Source organism: Halichoeres trimaculatus, unplaced genomic scaffold (genome assembly GCF_033239565.1).
Source record: "Halichoeres trimaculatus isolate MK-OKI-2021-1 unplaced genomic scaffold, fHalTri1.1 fHalTri1_scaffold_4, whole genome shotgun sequence".
In the NCBI taxonomy this organism is placed as follows: Eukaryota; Metazoa; Chordata; class Actinopteri; order Labriformes; family Labridae; genus Halichoeres; species Halichoeres trimaculatus.
The window spans coordinates 27555092-27581713 of NW_027437182.1; the positions used below are offsets into that span (position 1 = coordinate 27555092).

The 26622-nt window shown below is 40.8% G+C and overlaps 1 protein-coding gene across 1 annotated transcript; it reads left to right on the forward strand.

The window, feature by feature from the left end:
* plpp2b (phospholipid phosphatase 2b) lies at positions 1-25074 on the forward strand. The gene is made up of 6 exons (XM_074668785.1): positions 1-469; positions 17032-17183; positions 17409-17671; positions 17768-17825; positions 20185-20361; positions 21373-25074. Exons 1-6 carry the CDS (start codon positions 394-396, stop codon positions 21529-21531), a joined length of 885 nt encoding a protein of 294 aa, XP_074524886.1. The 5' UTR covers positions 1-393; the 3' UTR covers positions 21532-25074.
* The last annotated feature ends 1548 nt before the right edge of the window (positions 25075-26622 follow it).

A 26622-nucleotide genomic window follows, 5' to 3' on the forward strand; every position in this document is an offset into this window, starting at 1 on the left:
GGTATGTGTGTGAGGAGAGAAGAGTTTATTCTGGATTCTCCGGACGCCTCCAGCGCTGAGAAGTCGGAGGATCTCTGCACTTCTGCATTTCTTTTTTGTTCTTAGCTGCTCTTACCCGAACGCAGTAATGCGTCCTACAGACGCACGACTGCAGCGCTGACCTTCATTTTTTTTTTTTTTTTTTAGTGCGCTGTCTTTTTAAGAAAGGTCCACACCTTTGCTGTCAATGTGAGCACAGGTAGTTCCGAGGATCCCGGAAGAACTTGAAGTGCAGGTTGCCAGGTTGTTTGCAAAGCCTGTACTTTTTGTTGCAACGCGAGAAAGCGCCCATGGACTTCTTAACTCTAACTAAAAAGTAGGTCTCCTCGCGTAAAGTTTCATCGTTGAACGCAAATGAACGCAGAGAAGATGAAGGAGCTGAAGAAGAAAAAGCTGTACGTGGTGATTGACGTGCTCTGTGTTATAGTCGGTAAGTTATGGAGTCTAACTGTACGTCAGCATAATCTGACTGTTTATCTGGGAATTGCAGCTCATATTGACAGAAAGCTAAAGATACCATCTTTGTGGTGGCAGCGCTTTCTTGCCAGTCGATGGGTGTGTTTGTGTATTTGCACCCATGGCAGCAACTCAGGAATCCGACTAATAAATGTGTGTTTATTTACACGTAGAAACGACAGGGGAAATGTGTTTTTAATGAGACAGACGATCCCCAGGATAACACGGAAAAGATTTTATCCTGTCCTCTCTCTGTAATATGCAAATGCTGAGTCAGATAGCCTAGTAAAAGCGCAGCCTGTCATCACTTTGTAGATCCAACTTGTAATGTGTCCAGTCCAGGCAGCGATGTGGCATTAAACTGCACTTTGTTGAAAAAGGAGATCTCATTCTCTTTCCTCTCACAGGCCTGCTGCATGCTCTTCACTTGACCAAAAACTCTGCAGGACTTTACAGAGCCTCAGGAAGCTGAATGTTTGTTTATGGAAATTTGATATGCATGTGTGTGTGCCCCACTTTTTTTTTTCTTCTATATTTTGTTTGCCAGGAATCTTCCCAAGAATGTTCCTTCTTTCCCACAAACTGCATTTCTCAAGAAATGACTTCCACAGTGCTCCAGAGTCTATTGTTGTGCATTTAACTTGAGCTGAGGGTTATATCTGAGGGATCAGTATGCCCCCCCTCTTCTATTGCTGTAACTAGATCACATCATTACTGAGGATCCCTCTGGGGCAGTGATTAAAATAATGAGCTGTTGGGAAATGAATCACATTTAGAGACACAAATTGTGGTTTTAGTTGTCAACATTTATCTTTTACTATTGATCTTTAATGGGTGGGTGTAATAGGCTATTTTATGTGGTGGACACTGGAGTTAAATAGCCATAAAGCATTTCACCAAATTATTTTCAATTAAGAAAGGAAATGTAAATTAATAAGGAGTATTTCATATCAATAAATTAACACTGTTGCCGGGAGTCTCATTAGCAGTTATGGAAGTTTTAATAAAAGGGTTAATAAATCAAAAATACTAGATTAATCAACATATAAATTATTAGGTTTTATAATCAGCTGTGCTTTATTACCATTTGCATGTCACATATGATCCTCCTTAAGGATAATCAGGCTTATGATAACAACAGTTGTGAGAACTCCACCCTGAGAAGAAGCTGTTTGCAGCAGCAGACTCTCAGGTTAAGCGTGTGTGTGTGTGTGTGTGTGTGTGTGTGTGTGTGTGTGTGTGTGTGTGTGTGTGTGTGTGTGTGTGTGTGTGTGTGTGTGTGTGTGTGTGTGTGTGTAATGTAACACAGTAGTGGGATTTATTCTGCATTAATGCCAACAGCCTTTGACTGACGTGAGTTGCCTAACGACCTAGTATTCAACAGCTTGTCCAGCCCTTGTGTCTAACCCTGGTGTTGGTGGTAAAGTCGGAGGCAGAACAGAGACACGGCTCGTGCATGTGTGGATCTGCTCCCCTGTGCACTTTCAGTCCCCCCCCCCCCCCATCCTGCCCGGCTTTTCATAGAGCTTAGGGGTGCTTTTCCATGCGAGGGAACATCCGCAGACTGCTGAAGTTGATAAGCCGAGCCATTTCGCTGTCACAAGTCTGGGATTAACGTCTGGGCTGGGTTTGGGTTGGACGGTCAGGTCTGGGTAGCAGCATCCCACCCTTGATGCCACCCACGTCTTTCACCCAAATACTCGTCAAGTCAGCCTCAAGCTTATGTGCGGTTTCCCCAGCCATGTAGTAACAACATGATGGAGCTTGTAATTATGTCCACCATTAGTCTATATGGAAACTTAGTTTGGTTTTGACTGCATTTCATAAAGTAAACCCAAAAACTCCCATGAAGGGCTACCAATGTGGATGTTTTTGCTCTTTGGCTGCAGTTCTCCTCCATAGTTTTTCATCTGTTCTCTATCACCACCACTTCATGTTTACCTTATTCAGAGCTGTCCTGATACCAGTGTTGCAAGGGACCAGTACTGAAGCCCACATCAGACTTGTACTAATACTCAAAGGGATACCAGCATTGCTTATTTTGACACTGGTAAAGATACCAGTACTGCCTGATACCAGTTCCATAACAATTTCTTCTACTGCCTCAAACTTCTACTGCTAGAGAAACCTATGTTAGCTGATACCCATATTGTCAAGAATGCCAGTACTGATATCTGGCTCGATAATAATACTGGAACCAGTATCAGGGGCCGTTTACGCGACAACAGTTTTAGGGTGAAACGCAAAAGTTTTGTTACGTTTCAGCCTCGCGTTTACACACTTTTAAAAACGGCCTCCAGAGTGGGTTTTTTGTGAAAATTCTGCTGCTGACACCGTTGCCATGTAAACAGTAAGCCGGCGTTTTCAGTGGAAACGCTGATGTCACACTTTGCTCCACGCGAGCATACAACAGGACAACAGTACTGTTGTTACGATCGTCGTGAACTATCGTGTTGTGCTTGTGCTGCTCAATCTGCTGTAACTGCTGACTGTCTTTATACAAAATGTGCATCTTTTGCTCCACTTTTTAACTTAGTATTCCCCAATACACCAGATGATCGGCTCAACTACTTCGGTGGAGATCTCCCAAAAGCTGCTTCTGGACAAGACAGTTATAGCACCGCCTATAGGCCTGGCATTCTTACTACAACTTTTTCCGTTTCTGTGTAAACGCAGATTTTTTTCACTGCGTTTCCACTGCTTTTTGGTAGTTTCAGATGAAACGTTGTCGTGTAAATGGGGCCTCAGTGTCAGTATTGGGCTTCTAAAACTGCTCACTGAAGGTTGATATTGACACTGATACTGGTATCACTGCTGGGTTACCAGTGCGAAATATTGTGAGTTTACAGCCAGTTCTAGGAATTGAAAATAAAACCAAATAATGCAATACTAATCCACTACCTGGATCAAATTAGGCCCCAAAATATCTTGTTGGTTTCTGAAAACATACATTTAAACATCAAATAAGAACAGCAGAGTGCTGTTATAGATGGAAGCATCAGTATCATCACCAACACCTACACCTCCAACACTAGACTGTTTTTTGCTTGTTTGGTTTATTCGTGTAAACACCATTGGCATGGATCTTGCAAGAAGGGTTGGGTTTTGTGCAAACGCCACTGTAGTTTGTTGTCATTCAAAAAGGTCGAGCTTTACTCGGTTGCATGGTCAAGCCGGTTATGCTCGTTGGGGCAAGGCTAACTTTGTAGTTCAACCAATAGCTTTTTTCAAGTTACAGTCAAAGGTTTTTGTCTTGTTTTGTCTATCCTACGAGATAAACACTTACCAGATGTACCTACTAGATGTGCACTTTGGAACCCTGACAGGGAACTTGTGTCTACTTATGTCTTGACATTGACTTTAAGTGTTTTTCATTTGTGTGTGGACACAAAAATGGACACATTTCATGTGTACGACAGGCGGACAATACTCCAGTCTCTGCATCTGTTAGAAAATGCAGGTATCAGACCATCTCTCATCCCCTGTTTTTTGCTTTTGTATCATACTTGTACTTTTTTTCCTGCCATCTTTTGGGATGAAATGTAGACTGCATTGGAGCTGCACTCTCTCACAGCCTGCCCTGCTCATGCAAGTGCAAAATACCACTTTAGAGAAGAGATTTTGATACTGATCTATCAGAGGCTACAGGGATAAAACAATAGGAACACACAAGCTGATTTTCAAATATCTGCTTAGAGGTTGATTGTTGGTGGTGAGCTTTCGTCTTCTCTCCTGTTCCATTCTTTCTTCGCTGCCTCCCTCCCTTCCTTCCTCGGACTTTGTAAGATTACACTCAGCACAAATAGACGGTGGGTGTTGGCTGTGAACTCAGAGAGGAAACACTGGGCTTTAACCTGTCCCTGCCCACAGTTTCTTCTCTCAGATCTGTAGGTGCAGTGCAGCAGGTGGAGGCTGTTTAGGAGTCAAAAGAGCAGTATGGCTGGTGTGCTGCTGGAAGTGACATGAATGTGAACAAGCTGCGAGTTATGATTAATGTGTTAGATACTCTTTAAGTAATGTGTGGTTAAATGGCCTGGAGGGAAGGCACTGGTGCAACACACGCTCACGCAAACGCTTGTTTTTCCATTCGTGGTCTCTTTGTTGTGCCTGAAAGTAGGTTAGGACAAACCAGTTTTGTTAAAGGGCTATTATGTCATTGATTACTCACACACACACACACACACACACACACACACACACACACACACACACACACACACACACACACACACACACACACACACACACACACCAAGGTGTATTGTGTAATGAGGGAGCAGTTCAAGTGTAATACTTTTAAGTTGTGATAAAGAATAAAGCTGACGAGGGGAAAAACTGTTTTCTCAGTGTTAATTTTGTCTGAGCATCTTGTTATTAACAGATGCATGAGCTGATGTGGTATCTGGTTGTCAGTTGGAGTGTTTTGTTGAAGCTGTTTTGCTCCAGGGTCTCAGGGGAGCTGGGCCTCTTGTTGCGGTCGTGTTGGGAAGACAGATTGCCCCAAGTTCTCAGAGCAAAAGGCAGCTCAGACTTTTGATGGGAATCGTTTTCCTCAGGAGAGCTCTGTCATGGAAACTGGAGCCCTTTGAACAAACAGGCTCGTCCCTATGAGAAATATGCACAGTGTTTGTTTCTCCTTCTTGATGTTTTTTTTCTGCAATCATGATGATTGCTCAGGGATTTCTGGTTAACTTGAAAGTGTTCTTTCAGTCCTAAGTAGATGAGGATCTTTACTTCTTTCTTCATGTCTTTCCTCTTTCATTTTTAGATTCAAACAAGACGATCAACAAAGTGCAAGTGAAAAATTGATTAATTAAAGGGAAGCGTAAGAATCTTTTATGCTATCTGAGTAAAATTTCACAAGGTTTGATTTAGGGATGTTACAATATTACAATTTCACCTTCAAGATTATTGTGGCCAAATAGATTCAAGACAAAAATATTATCCAGATATTTGTTGAAAACTTAGGCAAGATGGACAAAAAGGGAAGTATTGTATAAAAATCTACAAGAAAGACACAGTTAACAGCCAAAAAGTCAAACCAGTAACAAAACACCCACAAGGCCCAACACCTGCTGAAAACCAGAATCACTATCTGGTCCAGGAACTTTGAGATACGCTAAACATGCTTTAAAAAAAAGCGAAACATTTACAATGGGCAGAGCTCTGTTATGTTTTATTTCAACCACTGTTTCTAATAGCATCAAACACAGCTCCCTGTGTTACTCCACAACACTCTTCTGCTTTGAGCCTGACAGTGTGAATGTGTCTCTGTCAGCTCCCGGTGTAACAGTTTGAAGAGCTACCCTGTAAAAAGGAGACCTTCAGCAGAATGGGTCAGTGGTTGATGAGTTCACAACAGCTTTTAAAAGACAAAGAGTTTTTGCTCTTTAAATGTCAAAATAAATTAATTAGATTAGTATTTCAAGATAATGCAAAGAATTTTGAGAAGGAAGCATCCAGCTGAAAGTTTCCTGTTAACAGGGTCGCCCTTTTATCCAAATATCCATCAATCTCTGCTTTTCATATCTGCATTTTGAGTTGAGCATTTCTGTCCTTTCGAGTCTGCTTGGTCACTCAAGCTCTTCTTGTTACAAGTGTGAGTTTAATGATAGAGGTCGACCGATATGGGTTTTTTGGGGGCCGATGCCGATGCCGATGCCGATGCCGATGCCGATGCCGATGCCGATGTTTTCCAAATTTGGGCAGCCGATGCCGATATGCATAGCCGATTTTTCCAATTTGATATTCAGGCCGATTGTTAAATAAATATATATTTATCACATTTTTGTGAAACGCAGCAATTTCTGAGCAACTAAAAGAAATCAATTACAACAAGTCGTGTCCAGTCCTCTGAACATTTATTCAGCTTTCAAAACAATGGCATATTTTGTCTGAGTAAACACACAATGTAACAAGCAGTAGTAAACATTCACACTCTTCTTAAAATGTCAAAAAAGAAATTTAAACTTATTAATATAATTTGAACAAAAGTATCTAATGTATCCAAGTGGTTCCACAAGTTTGAGGTGCTCATCTTTTTTGTGCCTGATCAAAAATTGCGTCATTTTATACAACGGATCAAAAATCGGCTTTTTAAAAGAAAATACGGCCGATGGCCGATAGAGACAAATGTCCAAATATCGGCCAGCCGATATATTGGTCTACCTCTATTTAATGAATCCTTTTGCAGCGCAGTACAGCTTGATCAAAAGCAGAACAAGCTGAATCTCCTTCCACTGAAATGACACCGTCATCTTTCTATGGCACCATCTTTGTTGTTTGGCCTTCTTCTTTTTCTCTCTGCCCTCCTCTGGTTAGGTGGTGTAGTGCAGCTACTTTCATTGTTTTTTCATTGTTTCTACACCTCAGATGATTTTCTTTATCTTTGCAGGACCTCAGTGTAAATAAAGACATCGAAGTACCACAGGTACGACATAGTTCTTGAAAGATACATTAATGGAACTGGAAGTTAATGATACTGCTGGTTGAAAAGCACGTTTTGGTTTCGTGTCTAAGGATCATGTTTTGATCTCATGTCTTGGTCCGTTTTTTCTTTTTTTTCTTTTTTGCAGTCAATTTTTTTCAGCATTTCCTGCAAAATGGAGAGTCCAAAAGCACCCTGTCTATTTTTTATTGTTAAGGAATCCAAATATTGTAGAGGGTTGGTTAGAATAGAGTTCATCCTCCATCCCCCATAAAAGACTGAGCATCAAGACCTCTGTTCCATATTTTTTTTGTTTGTTTGTTTGTTTTCACGTATGCCATTATTAATGGAAGGAGCACATTAATTTATACAAAAAAAATCTAAATTGATAATTTTCTATTGCATAAATCGCAATTTCATGAAGTTCAGGTTCCAGAAAAACACTTAATTAATGCCTTAAACTTTTTTTATTGATCAAATGAGAAAAAAAAGAAGTGTACTGCTTCACTCACTTGAGCCGTTTTCCCCCTGACTCCTGATGGAACTACTAACTATTGGATCACTTCAATTAATAATTAATAATTAAATTATCAGGCTATCATCACTTGCAGTGTCCTACCTGTCTGCCTCTTCCTCCCTTGCTGACTTGGTGGATGGCACTTGTGGCTAGAATACGTTTGTATCTTGTGTTAATTATGTAAAATTTCAAACATTTCAAGGTTTTATTTCCCATATGTCCCATCATAACCACAGAATATTACAGGGATATTTGTTAAGTTAAAATGTATCTAGGCCCACTGTACCCCATGGCTCTATCGGAGAAAGACAAAAAGAGAGAAGGAGAAGTGCATTCATGCATTGGTGCAAAACTGTTTGATCATGAAACCCAACACGGCTCCTGGTAACTCTGTGTTGTCAACAAGGTGTGTAAAGGACACTGCAGTCTGGGGTCTCTGTTGACAGTGAAACACAGAGTGACAGCTGAACAAGGTTAATATTGATGGGGACACAGCCGTACTTTTCCTAACCATTTCTACGCCCACAATCTTCTTTGCAAACACAAATTAGGACACTGCACAAGAACGCAGAGCACTTCAGAAGATGCTCAGTAGTATCTATGACAGTCCTGCTCCAGTGCTCCTCCTGCAGATCATCATGGTTTAGATTTAAACCTGTGTGGCCTGCTTCTTTGATCTCCACCAAACCCAAACTCTTTGACTGCTGCCCCAGATTTAGCTGCCCAACCTCCCACCACTCACACAACCTCCGCTTGCCACCCTGTCTTCTTCTGCGCTGCTTGCAGCCAAGCATGCGTGAACAATGCACAGAACGAAACTGCGGGATTAAAAATAAAGAATGGGCAGGCGCAGGATTTGGTGTGACTGGTGAGCTTGGGCGTTCCTCTTGTGAATTAGAATTCCAGAGGCCAACGCCGGCTAGGGTTGTAGGCTCAGCACATACCTTCCACATGAGTCAGCCCGGCTCGGGGTGAGACAGTCAGAAAGAGGGAGAGTTTGGTTGTTTTATTACCGCAAGCCACCTTTGAAAGGTCTGTAGCATCTCCTATGTTGAGGAGCTTTGGTGCTTTGGGTTTCTCGCTGTCATTTCAACAAAGCCTGTTTGTTTTGGAAGGAGGAAACAAAAGAGTGGAGGGAAGAGAAAACGGAGAAACGTAGACTGCAGCTTAGAGAGAAAATGCTTGTCCCTGTCGTCCACGGTGGAAGAGCCAAGACCTGGATGTACAAACAACGTCACAGGTCTGGACAATACAGCACGATAAACCCAGAGCTGTCAAAACCAGGATATGTTTCCAGCAAAAGAGAGAAAAAGACAAACTTTCTGGCTTAGGAAAACAAGAAATGAGAGTAGAAGGAATTAGATGGAGGAGTGAATGTTCCAGCTGTGACCCTGAAGGAAACTCTGAGACAAACAGGGCAGTCCAGGGGCATGAGAACACCCCATACACCCCTCACACATCTCACACACACACGCCTTGAAAATATGCATACTTAAAACCCAGACTGTATGTTTTTCACATCAGGAGAATAATTGTCCCTCCACATAGTCCTGCAGGTGCACTAGGTTATGTCAGAGAAACCAGAGCCAGCAGGTCTAAGGCCGCTTACAAACCTTTGCAACAACATCCAGACGATTGTAGCAGTTGATTCTAAAATTTAGAAAAAAAACATCGAGACAGAGAAGAGGTCTCGACAAGCCTCCACTCCGAGCCTCAGAGTGTGACTGTGGTCCAAATGCTCTGGTGTAATTGCACATCCGCCGGCTAAAAAAAGAAGCTTCCCATTGAGACCTCTGTATTTACAACATAAGGAGAAGTGTGTGGGAGGACGCTGCGTTCATGGAAATGAGTGACATAAAGATGGACTTTCAGAGAGAAGAATGAGTGACTCTGAATGTGAGGGAAAAACAGAACGAGGGGATGTGAATCATCAGTGGAAGGAAGGAAAAAAGAAGAGAGCAAATGTCTTCTGACACTGACGTCTTTGTGACTTGATGTAGAAGTCTTCTGTTACGCTCTGTAGACCTTATTTTACTCCCGCTCTGTTTATTACTCAGCTTTTTGCTGCTGTCCTAGCAAAGAGGAGCAGTGGGATGCTTTGTTTATAAATGCTAACACCAAGGCTAAGCCACTCAAAAGTTGCCAAAGTGAGCCATATTTGTATCTGATACAGGAAAACTCAAGTCCTGTCCTCTGCAGCTTCAAAGAGGGTCCCATTAAAAGGGCTGGAGCAGGAGACCTCTGACAGGCAGCTGGAGAGAAGCTTCCTGGCTTCATTCCAAGCTGGCAGCGTTTTCCTGCCTCTGTCTGCAGAAGCAGGTGTCGAGAGAGAAGGTTCTCCTGTATCCTAGACAAAAACTTTCTGTTTCTTTTTAAGATTTCCTCAGAAAAACACGCCCTGGATGTCTGAGTTGAACTCATAGACTCTGCTTGCTGTTTCAGTGAAGGCAGATCTGGGTGCAGTGTCAGTTTGGGTTGCTGGGTTGTCTCGTGGTGTCCTAGAGACCTGTTTTGTCTACTCAGGGGTCTATTTTTTGACCGTGAGCTGTGGATACATCCACGTGTCTGCTCCTCAAGAGAGAGGCTTGTTTGTTTCTGGCAGATATTCTCCACTGAGGCGCTGCTTATGAGATACATTCACATATCTTTGGATGTACCAGCTTTTCTGCCTCTGAGAGCAGACCAGACTCTTTACGTCACTTTATATGTTTGCTTTTATTCACATCCAAGGTTGTTAAAATGTCTCTTAAGTTAAAGTCAGCTGAATTCATTAATCCAGAAAAGAAAATTCTCTGTTTTTTTTTTTTACAGGCCAGCAGAGGGTATATTTTAAGACCAGGTGCCCTGACTTCACTCAGTCCATGAACTGTGTGAACTTACAAAATCCAAGTTCAGTAAAGTACAGAAAGCACAGAAAACTCTTCAAAGACTTATTTTAATAGGGATAAACAACTCATACAAGTGACGCTCAAGGTTTAATGATCTAAATACACATTCAAAAGAGTCTTTCCTGAACTCTGAAGGTGTAAGAAAGTCAAGTACTTTATGAGCTGCTGACTCTTTTCTTTGATGTTTTTCACTCCATTTTTCTCTAACTCTGGAGTGATGAATAGCCTCGCTCTGGTAAGTGTTAAAAGCCCCATAAAAAAGTCTGGAGTCACTGAATAAGTGACTCAAACAGAAATAAGTGTCCTCCTGTCAGTTTGAACTGACATGTACCATCACTCTATAAACTAAATTAACGTTTCCCTGGCTTTGACTTAAATCCACATGAGGTGAAGGTGATATATGCTAGTATCCTGTCAAACCAGTCTTTCCTTTTCATTTGTTTGCAGTTTGAAGTTGTAAAAAAAACTTACACTGGCTGATGCAATATTTGAAATGGTCTTCATGTTACAATGTGTCCCAAAAGCAATGGATCCAATCCTACCTATGCTAAGCATACTGTTTTACTCTGGTACTATTATGCTTCCATATAGAATAGAATAAATCTTCACTGTCATTGTAAAAAGTACAAGGAAATTGAAGTCACCGCAGCAATCAAGGAAAACAAAAGTAAGAAAGTGTATAGAAAGTGCAAAAAAGTCCATAAGAAAATAGATGATGACAGCTTGTCCATCATTGTCTAGTTCAGCCAGCCTCCACCTCCACAGGGTCCAGGACTGGGCTTCTTCAGTCGTGCTCAATCTCTGTCTCCTGGATCCTGTCTGCTCACAGCAGGTGTCTGATGTTAGCACCGTTAGCCATGTCTGTGATATGGTGCTACTCTGCCTTCTGGTATTCCCTCTGTTGCTGGGTTAGCACAGTTAGCTCGTCCATCTTATTGGAGATAGATCTTAAGTTCCCAATAACAATGGATGGAAGGACAGGTCCATGTCATCACTTCTTAGCTCACACCTGAGAACCAGAATGTCGTCCTCACCTCCTTCTCCTCACTTAATGGGAAGACATCAGGCCTTACACCAGTTAGCATTGACATGCTACAGGCTGCTAACAGCTGAGTTTACATGTAAACAATACAGCCGTTGTTACATGTAGGATCTCCAGAAAAACACAGGAGCAAAAGTAGTAAAAATATCACTGAAGCCACAAAAAGTTTAGTGTCCATGACCAACAAATGAGCCATACAAAGTAATGATCCACTCCAAATACAAAGATTATGAAAAAGAGACAAAAAATACAGGAAAGGACAAAGAAGAGAGAGCTGCTGCAAAAAGCAGCCATAGCCAACAGGGCGGCGCCTAGCAAAAGGGTTTTGACTTGCTGTCTGGATTTTACTTTTGTCTTAACCAGACATCAAAGGACTATGGAAATGTTTAAACAAATATTTTGGTGATATTCAGCATCAGGGTGGCCAGAGAAAGAAACTTCTCTCAGCACTGAGAGTTTCCATGCAATTATCCTTCTTTGTTTTTTCACATCAGTCAAAAGTATTTTAAACCAAGCTGTTTTCAGAGTCATTCCACTCTTTATGTAACACATCAGAACCTTTGAGTCAGCAGCTAAATGATAACTCCTGTAATGACACTGTATCTAGTTTCTGTTTGATTGAGGTTCAGTCAAGTTGCAGTGAGGTTGAGATGGAAAGACAAACTTGAAGTGCATTTTCAGAGCTTTTCGCTTCTTTTCTTAACAGCTGAAAGCAGGATACAGATGTAAAACCAAAAAGCAACATCAGTTAATCCATATTATTGGTTCTTTCCTGAGACATGTTAGTTAAACACAAGAGACTCCATATTGTGTTGTTTTGACAAACGGGATCAAGACTCCCACATGGCTGGTTACCATGTAAACAGGGAGCCATCCGGCATCTGGTGGTGGTCTTGGTGGGAAACTGTCATACAGTCAGGTGTGGTCCAGCTGCTGCTAACACAGTGAGGCTGTATAGTTTAAGAGTGCATGAACAGATAGCCACTGAATTTGTTATTCGTAGGTGCCATGTGTTGGTTGTTAGAGGGTCTCTGTTAAAGTATAAGTCACCTTGTGGCTGAAAGTTACATGAGAAGATTGATTCCACTTTGATGTCTATTTCAGAAAACATGATGCAAGCGCCAGCAGCTAGTTAGCTTTGCTTTGCATAGAGGCAGCAAAGACAGAACAACAAAGCTCAAGTCTAAGTCTGGTCAAAGGGTATAAAATCTTCTCTCTAGCACAAAGCTATAGCTGCAACCAGTTAGCTCCTCGTAGCACAAAAACTGGAAACCCAGACACAGTCAGCCAGCCTGCTCTGCTTAAAGGCAAAAGAGACATTCTTGCAGTGATTGACATGAGAAAACTGATAAAGATCTTTATGTTAAATATGTGGATCCACTGCCAGCAGCATGTGAGCTTACGTTAGCGTAACACCTTTAAACAGAGGAAGCAGACAGCAGAGGTTTGTTGAAAGGTAATATTTTCCTTTTGGCACACAGGTTAGGTTTACATGAGATGATTTAATGGTTTTCATGTTGAAAGGTTAAAAATGTTGCTGAGGCGTGTGGCCAGTTAGCTTAGCTAAATACTGGGAGAGGGGGAAACAGCTAGCCTTCTTTCTGGATAAGTAAATCATAAGAGTTTGATGTCATTTTGAAATGCTGAATGTGCAATAACCAGCATCCAGCTGAGCTTAGCTTAGCTTTAACAAAAACACTTGAAAAAAAAAACAGCTTTTCTTGGTTTATAAGAAAACAAATCCACATTAGGTCAAGACGGGTAATTTGTTAAGTGTTCATTTGCAAGTCAGTCAGCTTTGTGTGTACGAACAGAAGGAATAAGCTGGGCTAGCTCTATTTAAAAGGAACAATGATAACTTTACGATGAAAGATTACATGAAAGAAACGCTGGGCAGCTTGTTGGGTTAGCCAACCTAGAAGATTGGGGGTATTAAAAAAAAAAAGAAAAAGAAAAGCTAACTAGGCCTGACTGGTAACAAATTCACCTTCCAGTGGAAAATCACATGAGAAAATTGATTTGACCCACATTTCTCTGCCCTGCAAACCTGTAACTGAAGCTAATCTTTAAGTTAGCTTGACCTAGCATGGGCGTACAGACTGATGATGGGGGCAGCTAGCCTGGCTAGCACCATATAAAATCCATCCTGGCAGACAGCTGTTGTTGTATAGGGATAGCCAGCAACTTAGCTTAGCATGAAGGCTGAAAATGGGGATATATAGGGATCACTTGGCTTTGAGAAATTGTGTTTCCTATAAATATAAAGCAAACTACACTCTCCTTCTAGCAGAAAGACGCGTGAGATACTCCTCAAGCTTTTTTTTAGGGACAGTTGCCCTTTTTCTCAGAACACTTGAAAAACTTTGGGAAATTAGATGGGTACAGTTTTTGATCAAAAACTCTGTGTTAAAAATATAGAAGTGGGGAGGTTCAGCACCTCCCTCTTTCAAATATTATGAGCCGATTCGCTTTTCATACGGTGTTATCTCCACTTTGCTTTTATTTCCTCCTATTTGTCTGCAGGTCTCCAGGGTCAGGTTACCATGACTCTGCGTGCAGTGATGTGATTATCATGTAGAAGTCTTATTGTTTATTCTCCTCCAAAGACAAAGCTCCTTTTCTCTGCTTCCCTTCTTTACCAAACAAATGTGACTCTGTCTTTGTGGTGTCTGTAACTGTCATGTGTGCTGTTGGCATGTCACTAAACAATGCTCATACTTATCTCATATGCTGACAGACAAATAAGAGTCACACTGCATGTCATAATACAATGCCATTATGTGTTGATCGTGAGAATAGTGTGTATTTGGGGAATTTCTAACTCAGTAGTTAGTTTAGGGTCTCATCCCTTAAAGTCTTGAAGGTGTTTTTTTTTCTTTGAATAACAGGAAGGTGTTATGAACACTGAATATGAACAGTAGGCTCTTGCTCCATATTCATCATAAGTGTTGTCAGATTTCTGAGTCAAGGCTGAATCCTGATCCACCTTCCAGTTGTGTATTTTCTTTTCGTCTCAGTCTTCATCGGTCAGCCTCCTCCTGGGATTGTGTCAGCTGCAGACATTTTCTGACAAGAATGGGAGGGGTGCGCTCCTCATTTACACAGGAATGTAATACTATTGGTGAGAGCACTTTTCAAGTGTGTGCTCTGTTTTTCTTGTATAGAATGTGGCTGTACAGCATTTCCAAAATGGCCCCAAGACTGTCTGCCCCGCTATGGGTTGTGGGGGTGGTGGATAACCAGGGTGGAGAGTACATTCCTCAGCAGGGCTGCAACTTGTGATTATTTTCATGCATCGATTAAACATTAACCCTGTCACAAACTATGACGCATCACAAGGGTCCAGAAATGTTAAAGCATGACTTCTGTGGCCAACACCTTTAATTTACACCGTGACACTTTACTGTGGGAAAGGTGGAGAAATGAAAGGAAACTGTTTTTAACTGCAATAAGCTGTATTTACTCAAAATATCCCATACATGAAGCAGTCACACTTGCAGACTCAAACAGGCTATAGCAGTTTCTGAAACGGCCAATTTCAATTTATTTGATGAAAAACTTTAAGTGCAATAGAAAATAAAAGATGAATCACTCAAACTTCTTGGTGCTCTCACTCTCTCCTCAACACACTCAAAATTCCTACCCTAGTTCTAAAATTGAAGGTCGAAGTGGATAATCTGCAAAATGTAGAAATGGGAATTGATAAAATTTTATTATTACCAATGCCTTTTTAGATTCTGCTAATGGATTCGATTCTTTATCGATTCTCTTATCAATTCCTCCTTCCTGTGTCAACAACATTTTTATTGAGTTTACAAGTAAATAAATATGAAATTGGTTACTGGATCTAGATACCTCTGCACATAAATGAATATCAATAAGTAAAAGCTGCATGTCAAGAGAAATTGATGCACTGTTTTGTAAGTTAGCTATCTAGTGTCTCGAAGTGGTTATAGCTAAGCCACAAGTTGTTTTGAACCTTGCTGTAGTTATGCAGTCAGCCATGAGCCTGGACGTAACTTTTCTTTCTTTTGCCTGTTAGTATTTTGACATTTGGATTTTTTAGTACTGTAGTGGCAAATCCTGCCATGAGTTTAAGCCACCTGAAAAAGAGGAGCCTTAGCTGTTGTCCTGACGCGTGTCCACTTTTACACTTTTAAAAAAATAAGTCCAGTACTCACGAATCTGGTCCATGATCCATTTATTTTACAGATGGAAGCTCCATTTTTGTCATTCATTTCTTAGGAACCTCATTCCACAATAATCTGACATAAAAGACTTTTTCCATCACACGGTCACAAAAACGTTTGGCTCCCCTCACCCACCAGAATGGCCTCTACACGTACCGTTAACAGAGAGTAACTTGGATATGTGTCTGTGATGAAAGTTGAAATTCTGGTGTAAAAACAAAGTTACACTGAAGGATGCTAACCACTAGCATATTATCAATGCAACTTCCCATTAGCATCAAGCTAGCACTATTTTGTTCACATTGTTTTTGGTAAATAAGGAGATTTGTACCATGCTGAAGGTGTTGAATAGGAAGCTTGTGTGAGAGACTAAAATACATTACTTTATGTGTTTAGCCCTAAGTAAAACTTGAAGCTGAAATCCTGAAATCAGCGTTTTCTTGGAAAACTTTTATCTGACTGATAAGCTAAGATAGCTGCGGCAGACTAGTCATAATGTAAAGAATTGATAAGGGAATCGTTAAGCATTAAAGCTAATGATATCAATGGATTGAAACATTTCTTATCGATTCTTAACAGGAAACGGTTTTCGATTCCCATCCCTAGCAAAATGTTTCCACTTTGGGTTCTGTTTCAACAACTTTAACAAGATAAAAGTCTTAAAAATTACACGTTTTCCTATCATTGATGCATTTTTTCAGCTATAAAATGCAGTGAAATGAGCGTTAATGTGCTCAGGAGAAGGAGAGAGTGAGTGGATGTATTTTTGGAGTGGATGTTTTCAGACTTCTCAGGGACATCACTCTCACACACAGGAGCCTTGGGCAGTTATTTTTGCTCCTCTTCTTCGCACACAGCCACATCATTCAAACGTGTGTGTGTGTGTGTGTGTGTGTGTGTGTGTGTGTGTGTGTGTGTGTGTGTGTGTGTGTGTGTGTGTGTGTGTGTGTGTGGTGTTGGCAGTAATTTGTGTACCGTCTTGTATGTGTTTATGCACTCTTGCGTCTCTTGGCGATGTGTGCCTTTCACACATGCCCACATGCCTGTGCGTATAAATGCTGTTTTGCCCTGTTTATTTTTGTACCTCCTTGCTGTGCATTTCCACCCTGACATTTAACTACTGGATGTATTTTTCTCCCTGCGGGTTGTTTTCAACATTGTGATTTTAGACCTTTGGTCCTGAAAAAGAGCGAGACAGGGGGGAAACAATTTAGCTGTCCTTGGAGAAACATTTGTACTTCCCTGTTTAGGAATGATGTAATGTCTGAAAACCTGCAGAGACTGAGACAAATGTGTTTTCCCAAAACATTTCTTTCCTCCTATACATGGGCCTTCATTACCTTGGACCAGCTGTACCTTAGCATTGCAGTCTTCTGACTTATTTTAGGAAAAACACAACTTTTCCAAATATAGAGAATTATCTTATCCATCTCATTAAACTGTTAGTTTCTCTGGTTTGTTTCTCTCTGCAGCGGCTCTGCCCTTCCTCATCATGACCATCGTGTTTAAGCCTTACCAAAGAGGGGTTTACTGTGACGACGAGAGCATCATGTACCCGTTAAAACCAGACACCATCACTCATGTCATGCTGGCAGCTGTCACTATCTCCTGCACCGTCATCATTGTAAGTAAAGAGAGCTCTCAGAAATCATGGAAAGTTAACTGAAATTAAGTCATTTTTCAACATCCTGTGCTGTTTGCTCCATTACCATTTGGCCTGAAGGAATCAGGCTGGAGTGTTGAAGTATGAAAAGGAAAAGTAATTTAACTCTAATGATGTAAAAAATTGAGAAATGTACCAAAACCTTTTAAAAAAGTCCTTCCCTGTGTTCCTCTCTTATTTTTTAAGATCTGCTCTGGAGAGGCTTATCTGGTCTACAGCAAAAGGGTTTACTCCAATTCCGACTTCAACCAATATGTAGCTGCTCTCTACAAAGTAGTGGGCACCTTCCTGTTCGGAGCAGCAGTTAGCCAGTCGCTTACCGACCTTGCCAAGTTCACTATTGGCCGCCCACGACCAAACTTCATGGCTGTGTGTGCCCCAAAGGTCTGCAAGGGATATGTGCAGGGGATCAACTGCACAGGGAGGCCTCAGGACGTCACAGAGTCCAGGTGAGAAGAGAATGTGTCATTTTGCTCATTGTTGAAAAATAAAAAAGATTTTCAAGTTCCCATGAGATCCAAAACTCTGTTTTCTTTCTTTTCCAGATTGTCATTCTACTCCGGTCATTCCTCTTTTGGGATGTACTGCATGCTTTTCCTCGCAGTAAGTACTGCACAAAACTCAACGTTCACATCTATCTCAAAGTACAGTAAACGTAGGGTGATCTCTAGAGATGGTTCCTGCAGTATCTCTGTGAATTGGGCATAACAGCCCCTAAATGGGTGATCTGAAAAAGGACCAAAGCATTGAGATTTTCTCTTAACGGCTTATTGTTGTGAGGAGAAAAGGCCTGCAGAGACATTTTGTGCTTTTGGACATAAAAGGAAAGATCTCAGAGGGAGAAAGTGTGCTCTGAGGGAAGTGATCTGGAAGCCTCTGCTGCTTTTTTTTCCCAGCAATGATGAAGGAAAGCACATGAGCTGTGTTCTGTCTTCTAGGCACATTCAGTTCATTACCCTTGGCCTCGTCTCCTTTGTTTTGTTAAGAGCCAGGCACCAATGCAAGACAGCAAGCCTCACAAGGCCAAGCTATCAACATGATTAAGTTCGAGTAAATTTGAAAGAAATGACAGAATATTTCAAGGCTAGAGCACTTTTTGCCAGGAAAGTAGTGTAAACAAACAGAGCTCAGCTGTGATATCCAGTGTGTGTCTTGCAGTGGTGAGTGGAGTGTGTGTGTGTGTGTGGTGGGGTCGTGGTGCAGTGCCAACTTTTGCACCTCCAACAGCAGCCCAGCAGAAGCTTTGAGCATTTAGTTTTTGGGCCAGGTTAGTAATTTGTTGGCAGGTGCTTTTTTCTTTTAAAGGGAGGTTTTAGTCCACGGAGGACATAAATAAAATTCATACTCAACACCTTTTTAATAGAAGTACAATTTGAGGCTATTCAGCCACAAAATCTGTAAATAAAAGTGTTCATTTGTCTTGTTGGATTAAGTGAGATAACTATCTAGAATAACAGCATGTTGTCTGCTGTCTGTTTAAAGTTCTTGTGTTTGTGTTGACTTTGGCTTCCCCAGTGGACAAAGTGGCACCTCTTGTCTCGACTTATTTTATCTTGTGCTTGAGTAAGTAGTTTTCTCCAAACTAAATAATGACTTGATAAGATTTTTTTTTTACCACCAGAAAGTTAAAAATGAGAAGTTTTCTTTTTTTATAATTCTTTATTTTTTGTCGGAAAACACATTTTCATTGATAAACAATTAAGCATTTGTTATACAAAGTCCTTTTCCAGTCTTTTGTATTTACACATATGTAGAATTTTGTGTGTCTTCTTCAAAGATATACCATTAAACACATTCTCCTTGTTGCTGTTTACATTTTAAATGTGTGTAAATCTCCATATAATATCCACATATGTTACATCACTCATATAAATGAATAACTATGTACAAATGAACAAGAGGAGTTTACATTTACATTGTGTCTCTCACTTAGGAGGTTGAAGAAGAATAACTGATAGTGGGGTCAGACAAAGTCTGCTCTAAATGGGGAAACAAATTCAATCCACTTATTCCAGATTATATAAAATTTATCTTTCTGAATCCTTAGATTGTAGGTCAACTTCTCCATTTTAAAGATTTCTAGGATTATTTCAAACCACTCGTCTCTTGTAGGTGGTAGAGGATTGAGCCATTTTCTAGTGATGGACTTTTTGCTAGCTGCCATGAGGGCCTGCAATAACTTTTTTTTCACTCCTATCTTTTATGGAAACAATATTACCTAGACAAAGTTCTTCAAAATTCAATAATATTTCAGTGTCAAATCGTTTTTAAAGTGTTTTGTGGATATCCTCCCAATACAAATCCAGTTTGGGGCAACCCCAGAAGACATGAAACTGATTTGCCACTCCTGAACCACACTGTCTGCAGCATGTTGGACTTGGGTTCTTATACTTTTCTTGATATGAGGTCTTAAAGTATCTAATAATATTTTTCCAACAGTGCTCTCTCCAATTTACTGAATTTGTTGAGGAACATTGAAAACTGCAAATCTCTTCCCAAACTTCCACTGAGAGCCTCATCCCTGCTTCCCTTTCCCATTTTTCTTTAATGTGCAAAGTACTGTCATTTTTAGCCATCAGAAGAGTTTTACATAGTTTAGCGGAAAAAAAAAGGAGTTTTCATGCAATGTGCAGTTAAAAACTTTTGGCTACATACCCCAGCAGCATTCTCAGACACTGAAAATAACTATTTAGAAACTGATGATAATCTAATTTGCACCTCTAAGCTATAAAAGGCGGTCTGTTCCTGAACAAATTAAAAAATACTCCTGCAGCCCAAATATATGAAAAGACAACTTCTAATTAACTAGAACTTAACAGCTGTTAAGCTTTATAAGCATATGCTAATTATTCTTATAAACTCAAAACATACCAAGGATACCAACCTTGACTCGTGTCTTCTCTCTGTCTGTTCTCCCCCTGCCTTCATACCTATTGTTCTCCTTCTCTGTGTCCTCCTCCAGTTGTACGTGCATGCCAGACTGGTGGCCAAGTGGGCTAGGCTCCTACGGCCCACCATCCAGTTCTTCCTGGTGGCCTTTGCGGTGTATGTGGGTTACACCCGAGTCTCTGATTACAAGCACCACTGGAGCGATGTGCTGGTGGGGCTGCTGCAAGGAGCACTTGTTGCCATACTCAACGTGAGTCTCCTAGACAACCTCTCTCAAGGACAAAATTGTAATATATAAGTTCCCCTACATGATATTTACTTTAAATATAGCAGTCATTATTCAGAGTTGAGGTGATTTGGTGTCAGGTAACCAAGCTCACACAGACAACAGATTTTTGTCAGTTTAGATCAAATTTGGGACAGAAAATACATTATTGACATTGACAAAAACTTTCAGACTTTGAGAGAAATCACAGACATTTTCATAATTCTTTACGTTTAGTTTTCTGTGAAATAGCTTCATCCTTGACCTGACAGTTTTGCTACTGCGGTTTCATGCTTTTTGAAAACCAAACATGGGTGGAACTGTCTAGATAGTAAGAATGATATTTAATGGAAATCTTCCTGTCAGTGATACTTTATTTGAAGCCGTATATATCTACAGAAGAACCCATGTTTCAGCTTTACTTCAGTCTGTGAGTAAAAAAAAGATACGAGGGAAAACAAGAAGAAACGAGGGAAGCAAAGTGTGAAAGCAGCAAAGTGTGACTGGATACAAACCCACACACTCACACCAGCACTCTCTCAAACCATAAGTCTATTCTCTTCACTTCATCCAGCTGGGCTCCTTTATTATTTGGCCACTTCCCTGTTTTGAGTGGGACACTGTCAGCACTGCCTTGTGGAAATTTTGGAGTGTGTGTGTACATGCATGTGTGTGCGTGCATGATTAATTGGGAAGTGAGCCCGAGCCTTTGGCCTTTACCGTGCTGTGTGCAATTAGAGACCCTCCTGGGCATGGTGTTTTATGGCCTACAGGGGTTGTGCCTGCTCTCTGTGTGTTCTCCTCAGATGTGTGAGAGTGTGTCACTCACCAGCTGTGCACAAACCTGTCCAGACACATGTAGTAACAGTTTCCAGCCCAGCCCTTTCCTCCTCTGTATTTCATACATGCAAATACTCCATCTGTATGTGAGTTGATTTATTTTATTCATAAAATGACCAAATCTAACCCCTTTCTTTGTCCTCCTCTCCTCTGCAGGTGCGCTATGTGTCAGACTTCTTTAAGAAGCGTCCGCCACGTTGCACCAGGAAAGAGACAGTTGACAGCGAAGAGCCCGAGAGGAAACCCAGCTTACAAATTGCAGACTCTGACCATAGCAACCATTATAACTATCACCACAATCAAGGCCCAGTTTGATAGGGTCCAACACTGGGGGGACAAAGGCTGCAGGCTGCAGACCCTCAACCTGTGTGAAAGGGTTCAAACTCTGCCTCTAAGCCTTTGTTGTGAAGTCTACAGAGTAAAAGAAATAACCAGAGTTACCTGCTTTCTCAAAGTAGCTGCGGCCTGCTGATTTTAAGTGAGAAGTTAATTCTTAGTCGTTTACATCCAGGTCTTTAAACTAGGATTTGGTCTGCAGCTTGCAGTCTCTAAGCCTCCTCAATTTCCTCCCTCTGTATCAACCACTTACACCACTCCCCTACTTCCCAACCACTGGACTGGCTAAAAGGGGATACATTCCATCACCAGGTGCTGGAGCCCCCCACTCCCCTACGGACACCAAAATGACCTCCATTTCTCCTGTAAGAGAGAGAGGAGTATATTATTTCTAAGACATCATCATGTTGATGTTGAAGTGTACGTGCTTAAAGCTGCATTAAGTGAAAGACTCTGAACCCACAACAACAAAGCTATGCCATACTGAGATACACTAAGTGCTTGTGGCTGATGTGTGTGAGTGAATAAGCTACATGCAGCAAAGGAAGAGGAACATGAGCATCACCATGAGTACTCTCCTGCCGACTGATAAATGTAGTTCTGGTTCCTACGTGCCTTTCTGCCTCCAAACAAAAGGAAAATGTGCCTTCTTTATCTTGTTACATGCTTCTTTTTCTTGATATGGCACTTGTTATTTTTTTGGCTTTGTTTTCCAAGCTTTGTTTGCATTATCGACTATATGTAAAAATGGATGGCATGTCGCATCTCCTTCTGATGCCCAAAAGTGAAGCCAAAATACCCACCACAGCAGGTGCTGTCACAGTGTGCGTTTGGAGCCCAAGTTTGATGCCTGCTTCAATGAGTGATCCAAACCTGAAAATGCACTAACATAACAACAAAGGATAGAAAGATGATAGAAATTGAAAAATATGGAGAAAAGTGCTCTAAGCCGCTTTGGGTGCTAACACATTTTATTGATGGCACTTTCTATTTTTTGCAGTAAACTTCATTTAAACTGGACCAAAATTATTGTTCATATAGGAAAGTAGCACCATATAAAGACAGAGAGCAATGTCGAAATTACAGTAGCATTAAAGCTAATGTAACATAGCTAACTTCAGCCCCCCCCCAAAAAGGTGTGTGTTGTTGTGTTTTTTTATAAAGTTCTGTTTTTACTGAGTATACTGTGTGATCCATGAGGACATTCTAGTCATGCTTTTTATAATTTGGTCTTGCGTGTTTGCTGCCCTCTGTTCTTTAACCTGTGAGGAAAAGAAATCCACAGAGCATCCCTGGAGGCCAAATGTGACAGTATTTTGATTTTGTAGTTTGACCCCATGTTCCATCAGTTGACATGGAGGCAGATTTGACCTGTTCTGACTCAATTTGGTGACTACGGATGTTTTGGCTTCACTTTTTGGAAGCTGTCATGTTGCCCCCTTTTATACAGTCAGTGGTTTTCAGGAAACAGCTGAACGCCATGAAGTGCCTGAAAAATCCAAAAATTTACGCAATCTAGAATTTGTTAATTTTGACGTTCAAAAATTACAACTGCTAAAATCATCAGAAGCTTTTTGATTTGAAGGATGAACGCAGTGTGTTTTAACCAAACTTGTTCAGTAGTGACAGAAATGCGTAACTTGGAGGCTGAGAGATAAGACTGTCAAGGGATAGAAAAGGCAGAGTTGGCTGTTCCTTAAACAGCTTCCAAACAAGACAAATGTGACAAGTAAGAAATTTTATATTGAAATGGCAACCAAGTCACAAGGGATGAGTATGGATCTGAATCTGCTCTAGTTTTAATGTCATCATGTTGGCTCCCACACTTAAACTTCCAGCTTCAGGCTCCCCTAAATGCGCTGTTAATTGACTCCAGCATGAGCCAAACTCAGAGCATCCTGACATCACCTGACAAATTGTTTCTGCCTGCCACACAAACAGGTCTGAGTATCTACTCTGACAAACAATGTTTTGCTTTTCAGAGTGACCCTGCAGGCTTGTCGTGCCTGATGACTCACGCCATTTAAATCAGTTCTCATTCACTAACAGTGGCTTGATACGCCCAGCTGGTGTTCTTACAGGTATCTCTTTAGTAGTATGTTGTGTAACCATCAATTGTGTCATACTTTTTGTCAGCACCGGTTGTCTTATATAGTGTCTTGTGTAGTGATGCTTTTCTAAAATGTAGAAATTTAAATGTGGAGTTTTTAAATGAGGTTTCCCTGTGTTAAAAGGACTGCAGAGGTAGAAACCATTGGTGCAGATTGCTTTGACTCGATGTGTCATACCACTACTATACTGCCAATCAAATACTAAGAAACACGGCCTTCATCTTGTTTTTATATTTTTTTGTTTGTTTTAATTTGTTTTCATTTTTGTTTTTTTGTTTTTTTTAATTTCTAAAGTAATACCAAACAAAGAAGGATATGACAACCATTTTGAAAATGGTGTTTAATTTATTCTATAAACAAGAAGTTCTTAAGATACTCTTTAAAAGTTAAAGCGCTGTAAAGGTTTTGTGCAATCACCCCTGCTTGCCACTATGAGCCACAAATACTGTAAATACTATTGCTATCAGAAAAGTTTCATGTCCCGTGAAGGATGTATATATAGACATAAATATGCTTTGATCTTTTTTTTTTTCATGTAGGAAGAGTTCATTTTGATTTCACCTGTACCGCGTGCTTTGGCTCTCAGAGTGGTGCCACACAAACAGATCCAGTTCCAGGTCCAAACAGGAGCCAGATGCCTTGGCAGGGCTTTTAAAGGGCTGCTGTAATGATAACAAGTTACAAACTGCTGTGTTTTTTGAAGTTTGTAACACGGCTCTGTTCCCACTTCAAAGTTTCGTCTGTGTTCCTTTTCCTCTTCCTGTGCTGATAGATTGGGCTCATTTGCAGCTAAGATCTCTTGTACAGTCCTTGTACAGCATGCAGACCCCGAGGACTGACAGCACATCAGAAAGACCGCAAACCTGATAGGCGGGTAGGACAGGAAGACGGATAGGAGCTCACCTGGTAGTGATTGTGAGGCCCTGAAGCTGAGCAGGGACTGGAGGAAGGTGGGGTAGTTTAAGTGGGTGGGGCTATGGGGTATCCTATGGTGAACTTTGGTCCCTGTGGCCCTCTGCACATTTTAAACACACATTTTCAACAAGAAGCAGCTGGAGCTTGATGTGGTAAAGTGCCTTGCGAGCCCCCTGCCCCGATCCTCTACATGGAAATCATGTGTGAAGCACTGCTGCCTGACTAACGGCCCAAATGAGGATGTAGAAACGTCATGGTGTTTGACTCCCCCACAGCGTCATGGAAACTGAGAGGTTCACAGCTGGTGATGTGGCTCCATGTGTTGTTATGCTTCTTTGACAAAGTGCATTTAACCAGGCACTTGTTGTTCAATGTCCTGTTTATATGTCCACTCATAGGTATAATTAATGTTTGCTTTTTGTATATAGATTTTGTCATTAGACTCTACACCAGAGAATTTTAAATAAAGATATAATCCACATTAAGTCATTTTGTTTGGTTTTAAAGTACACGTACATGTCACTGATGTTTTGATGGATGAGCTTAGCTTCATTTTTCAAAACTGGATGTTAAAGCTTATGAAAAGTTATTGACCATAGCCTCTATAAATGAGCTCTCGTGAATTAAAAACCTGAGATGCAGGATAGAACATCAAAAGCATACAGTAGCATTTATATTAAAAATACAGGCAAACAAACATTGTAGATGCATTTGTGCTGTTTTGTCTAGTTAAAAAATGTTTGTAAAGTTTCAATCTCTTTTTTTTTTTTCCATTCATTTACATTTCACTCCTCTGGTTTCAAACTGACCTTATGATTTAAATGTTAGTTTTCCTTAGCCTCTGATACATCCTCACATCATCTCATTCTGACTCAAGAGGGATTGAAAAATCATCTATTCACTCATGAAACCCATGACTTTCTGAAGTTTGCAGCTTCAAGGTTGTAAATTGATTCTTGGGAAGTTTATATGGACAGCACACATTTTTCACTGGAACGATTTACAACTTCACGGCCCCTTCAAGGTCAGGACACTTGAAGATAGAGTCGTGAAAACCAAGGAAGGCCTTGTTCGAAAATTCACCAGGCAGATATATCATCTTCTGCTTCCTTGGCACTTTCTCTAAATCGGGTCATCAACCTTTTTGAGACTGAGGGCTACCTCATGGGAAATGAGTGGCACGAAGGGCTACTTGTCTGATAAAAACAAAATTGCACAGACCACTTTTTTATAACATTAATCATAAGAAGAAGTTGTACTACTATGTGAAGAGACTGCTCACAGGTCAGTGTTAATTATTTCACAATTATTATCAATGATTTACAGAACAATAATGTTAAGAAGGAGCTTCATTGTGGCCAGTGCCGTTTTTTGGAGCACATCTCGCAGGCACACTAAGTAGGTCTTGTGGGCACCACGTTGGTGACCCCTGCTCTAAATGGTTCAATGAGCCTTTAAGAAATCTACATTGAGGATCTAAAAGTTTCAAGAAATTACTCCATTGTGGAAAGTTTTTTTAAGAACAGTGTCTGCATTTTAGTGGACTTGCCCTCCTAAACTTGTGAAGCTCTTTTCACTGCTCGTTTTATCATCCCTGCTGGTAGGGCGGGAGGTTTTAGGAATGATGAGGTCAGAGACACATTCACATGTACATGCTGCGAGCACACATTTTCTACTCTTGCACGTAATGAGAATAAGATTGATATTTTTACCTCCTGGGACACTTGAACAAGTGACAGATTCATGACACACAACTCTCTCTTGCGTCACATTATTTCATGTTACAAGGATAATTAAAACCAAGTGCTGTGGATTTAGGATGGCTGAATCAAGTTTCTCCTGCAGCCTCAATGTGTCTCAGCTAGAAAATGGATCGCTTCATAAAAATAAACACTGGACTGGAGGGGACATTTGTGGGAGTTTCCTCAGCAGCGGTACTGAAAACCACTGTCATCCCTCATTTAAAACAATGTTACTCACTAACGTGCTGTGAAAGCTGTGCATAGTGGGCTATCTTTTTTTCTACTGTGGTGTCAAAACAGCT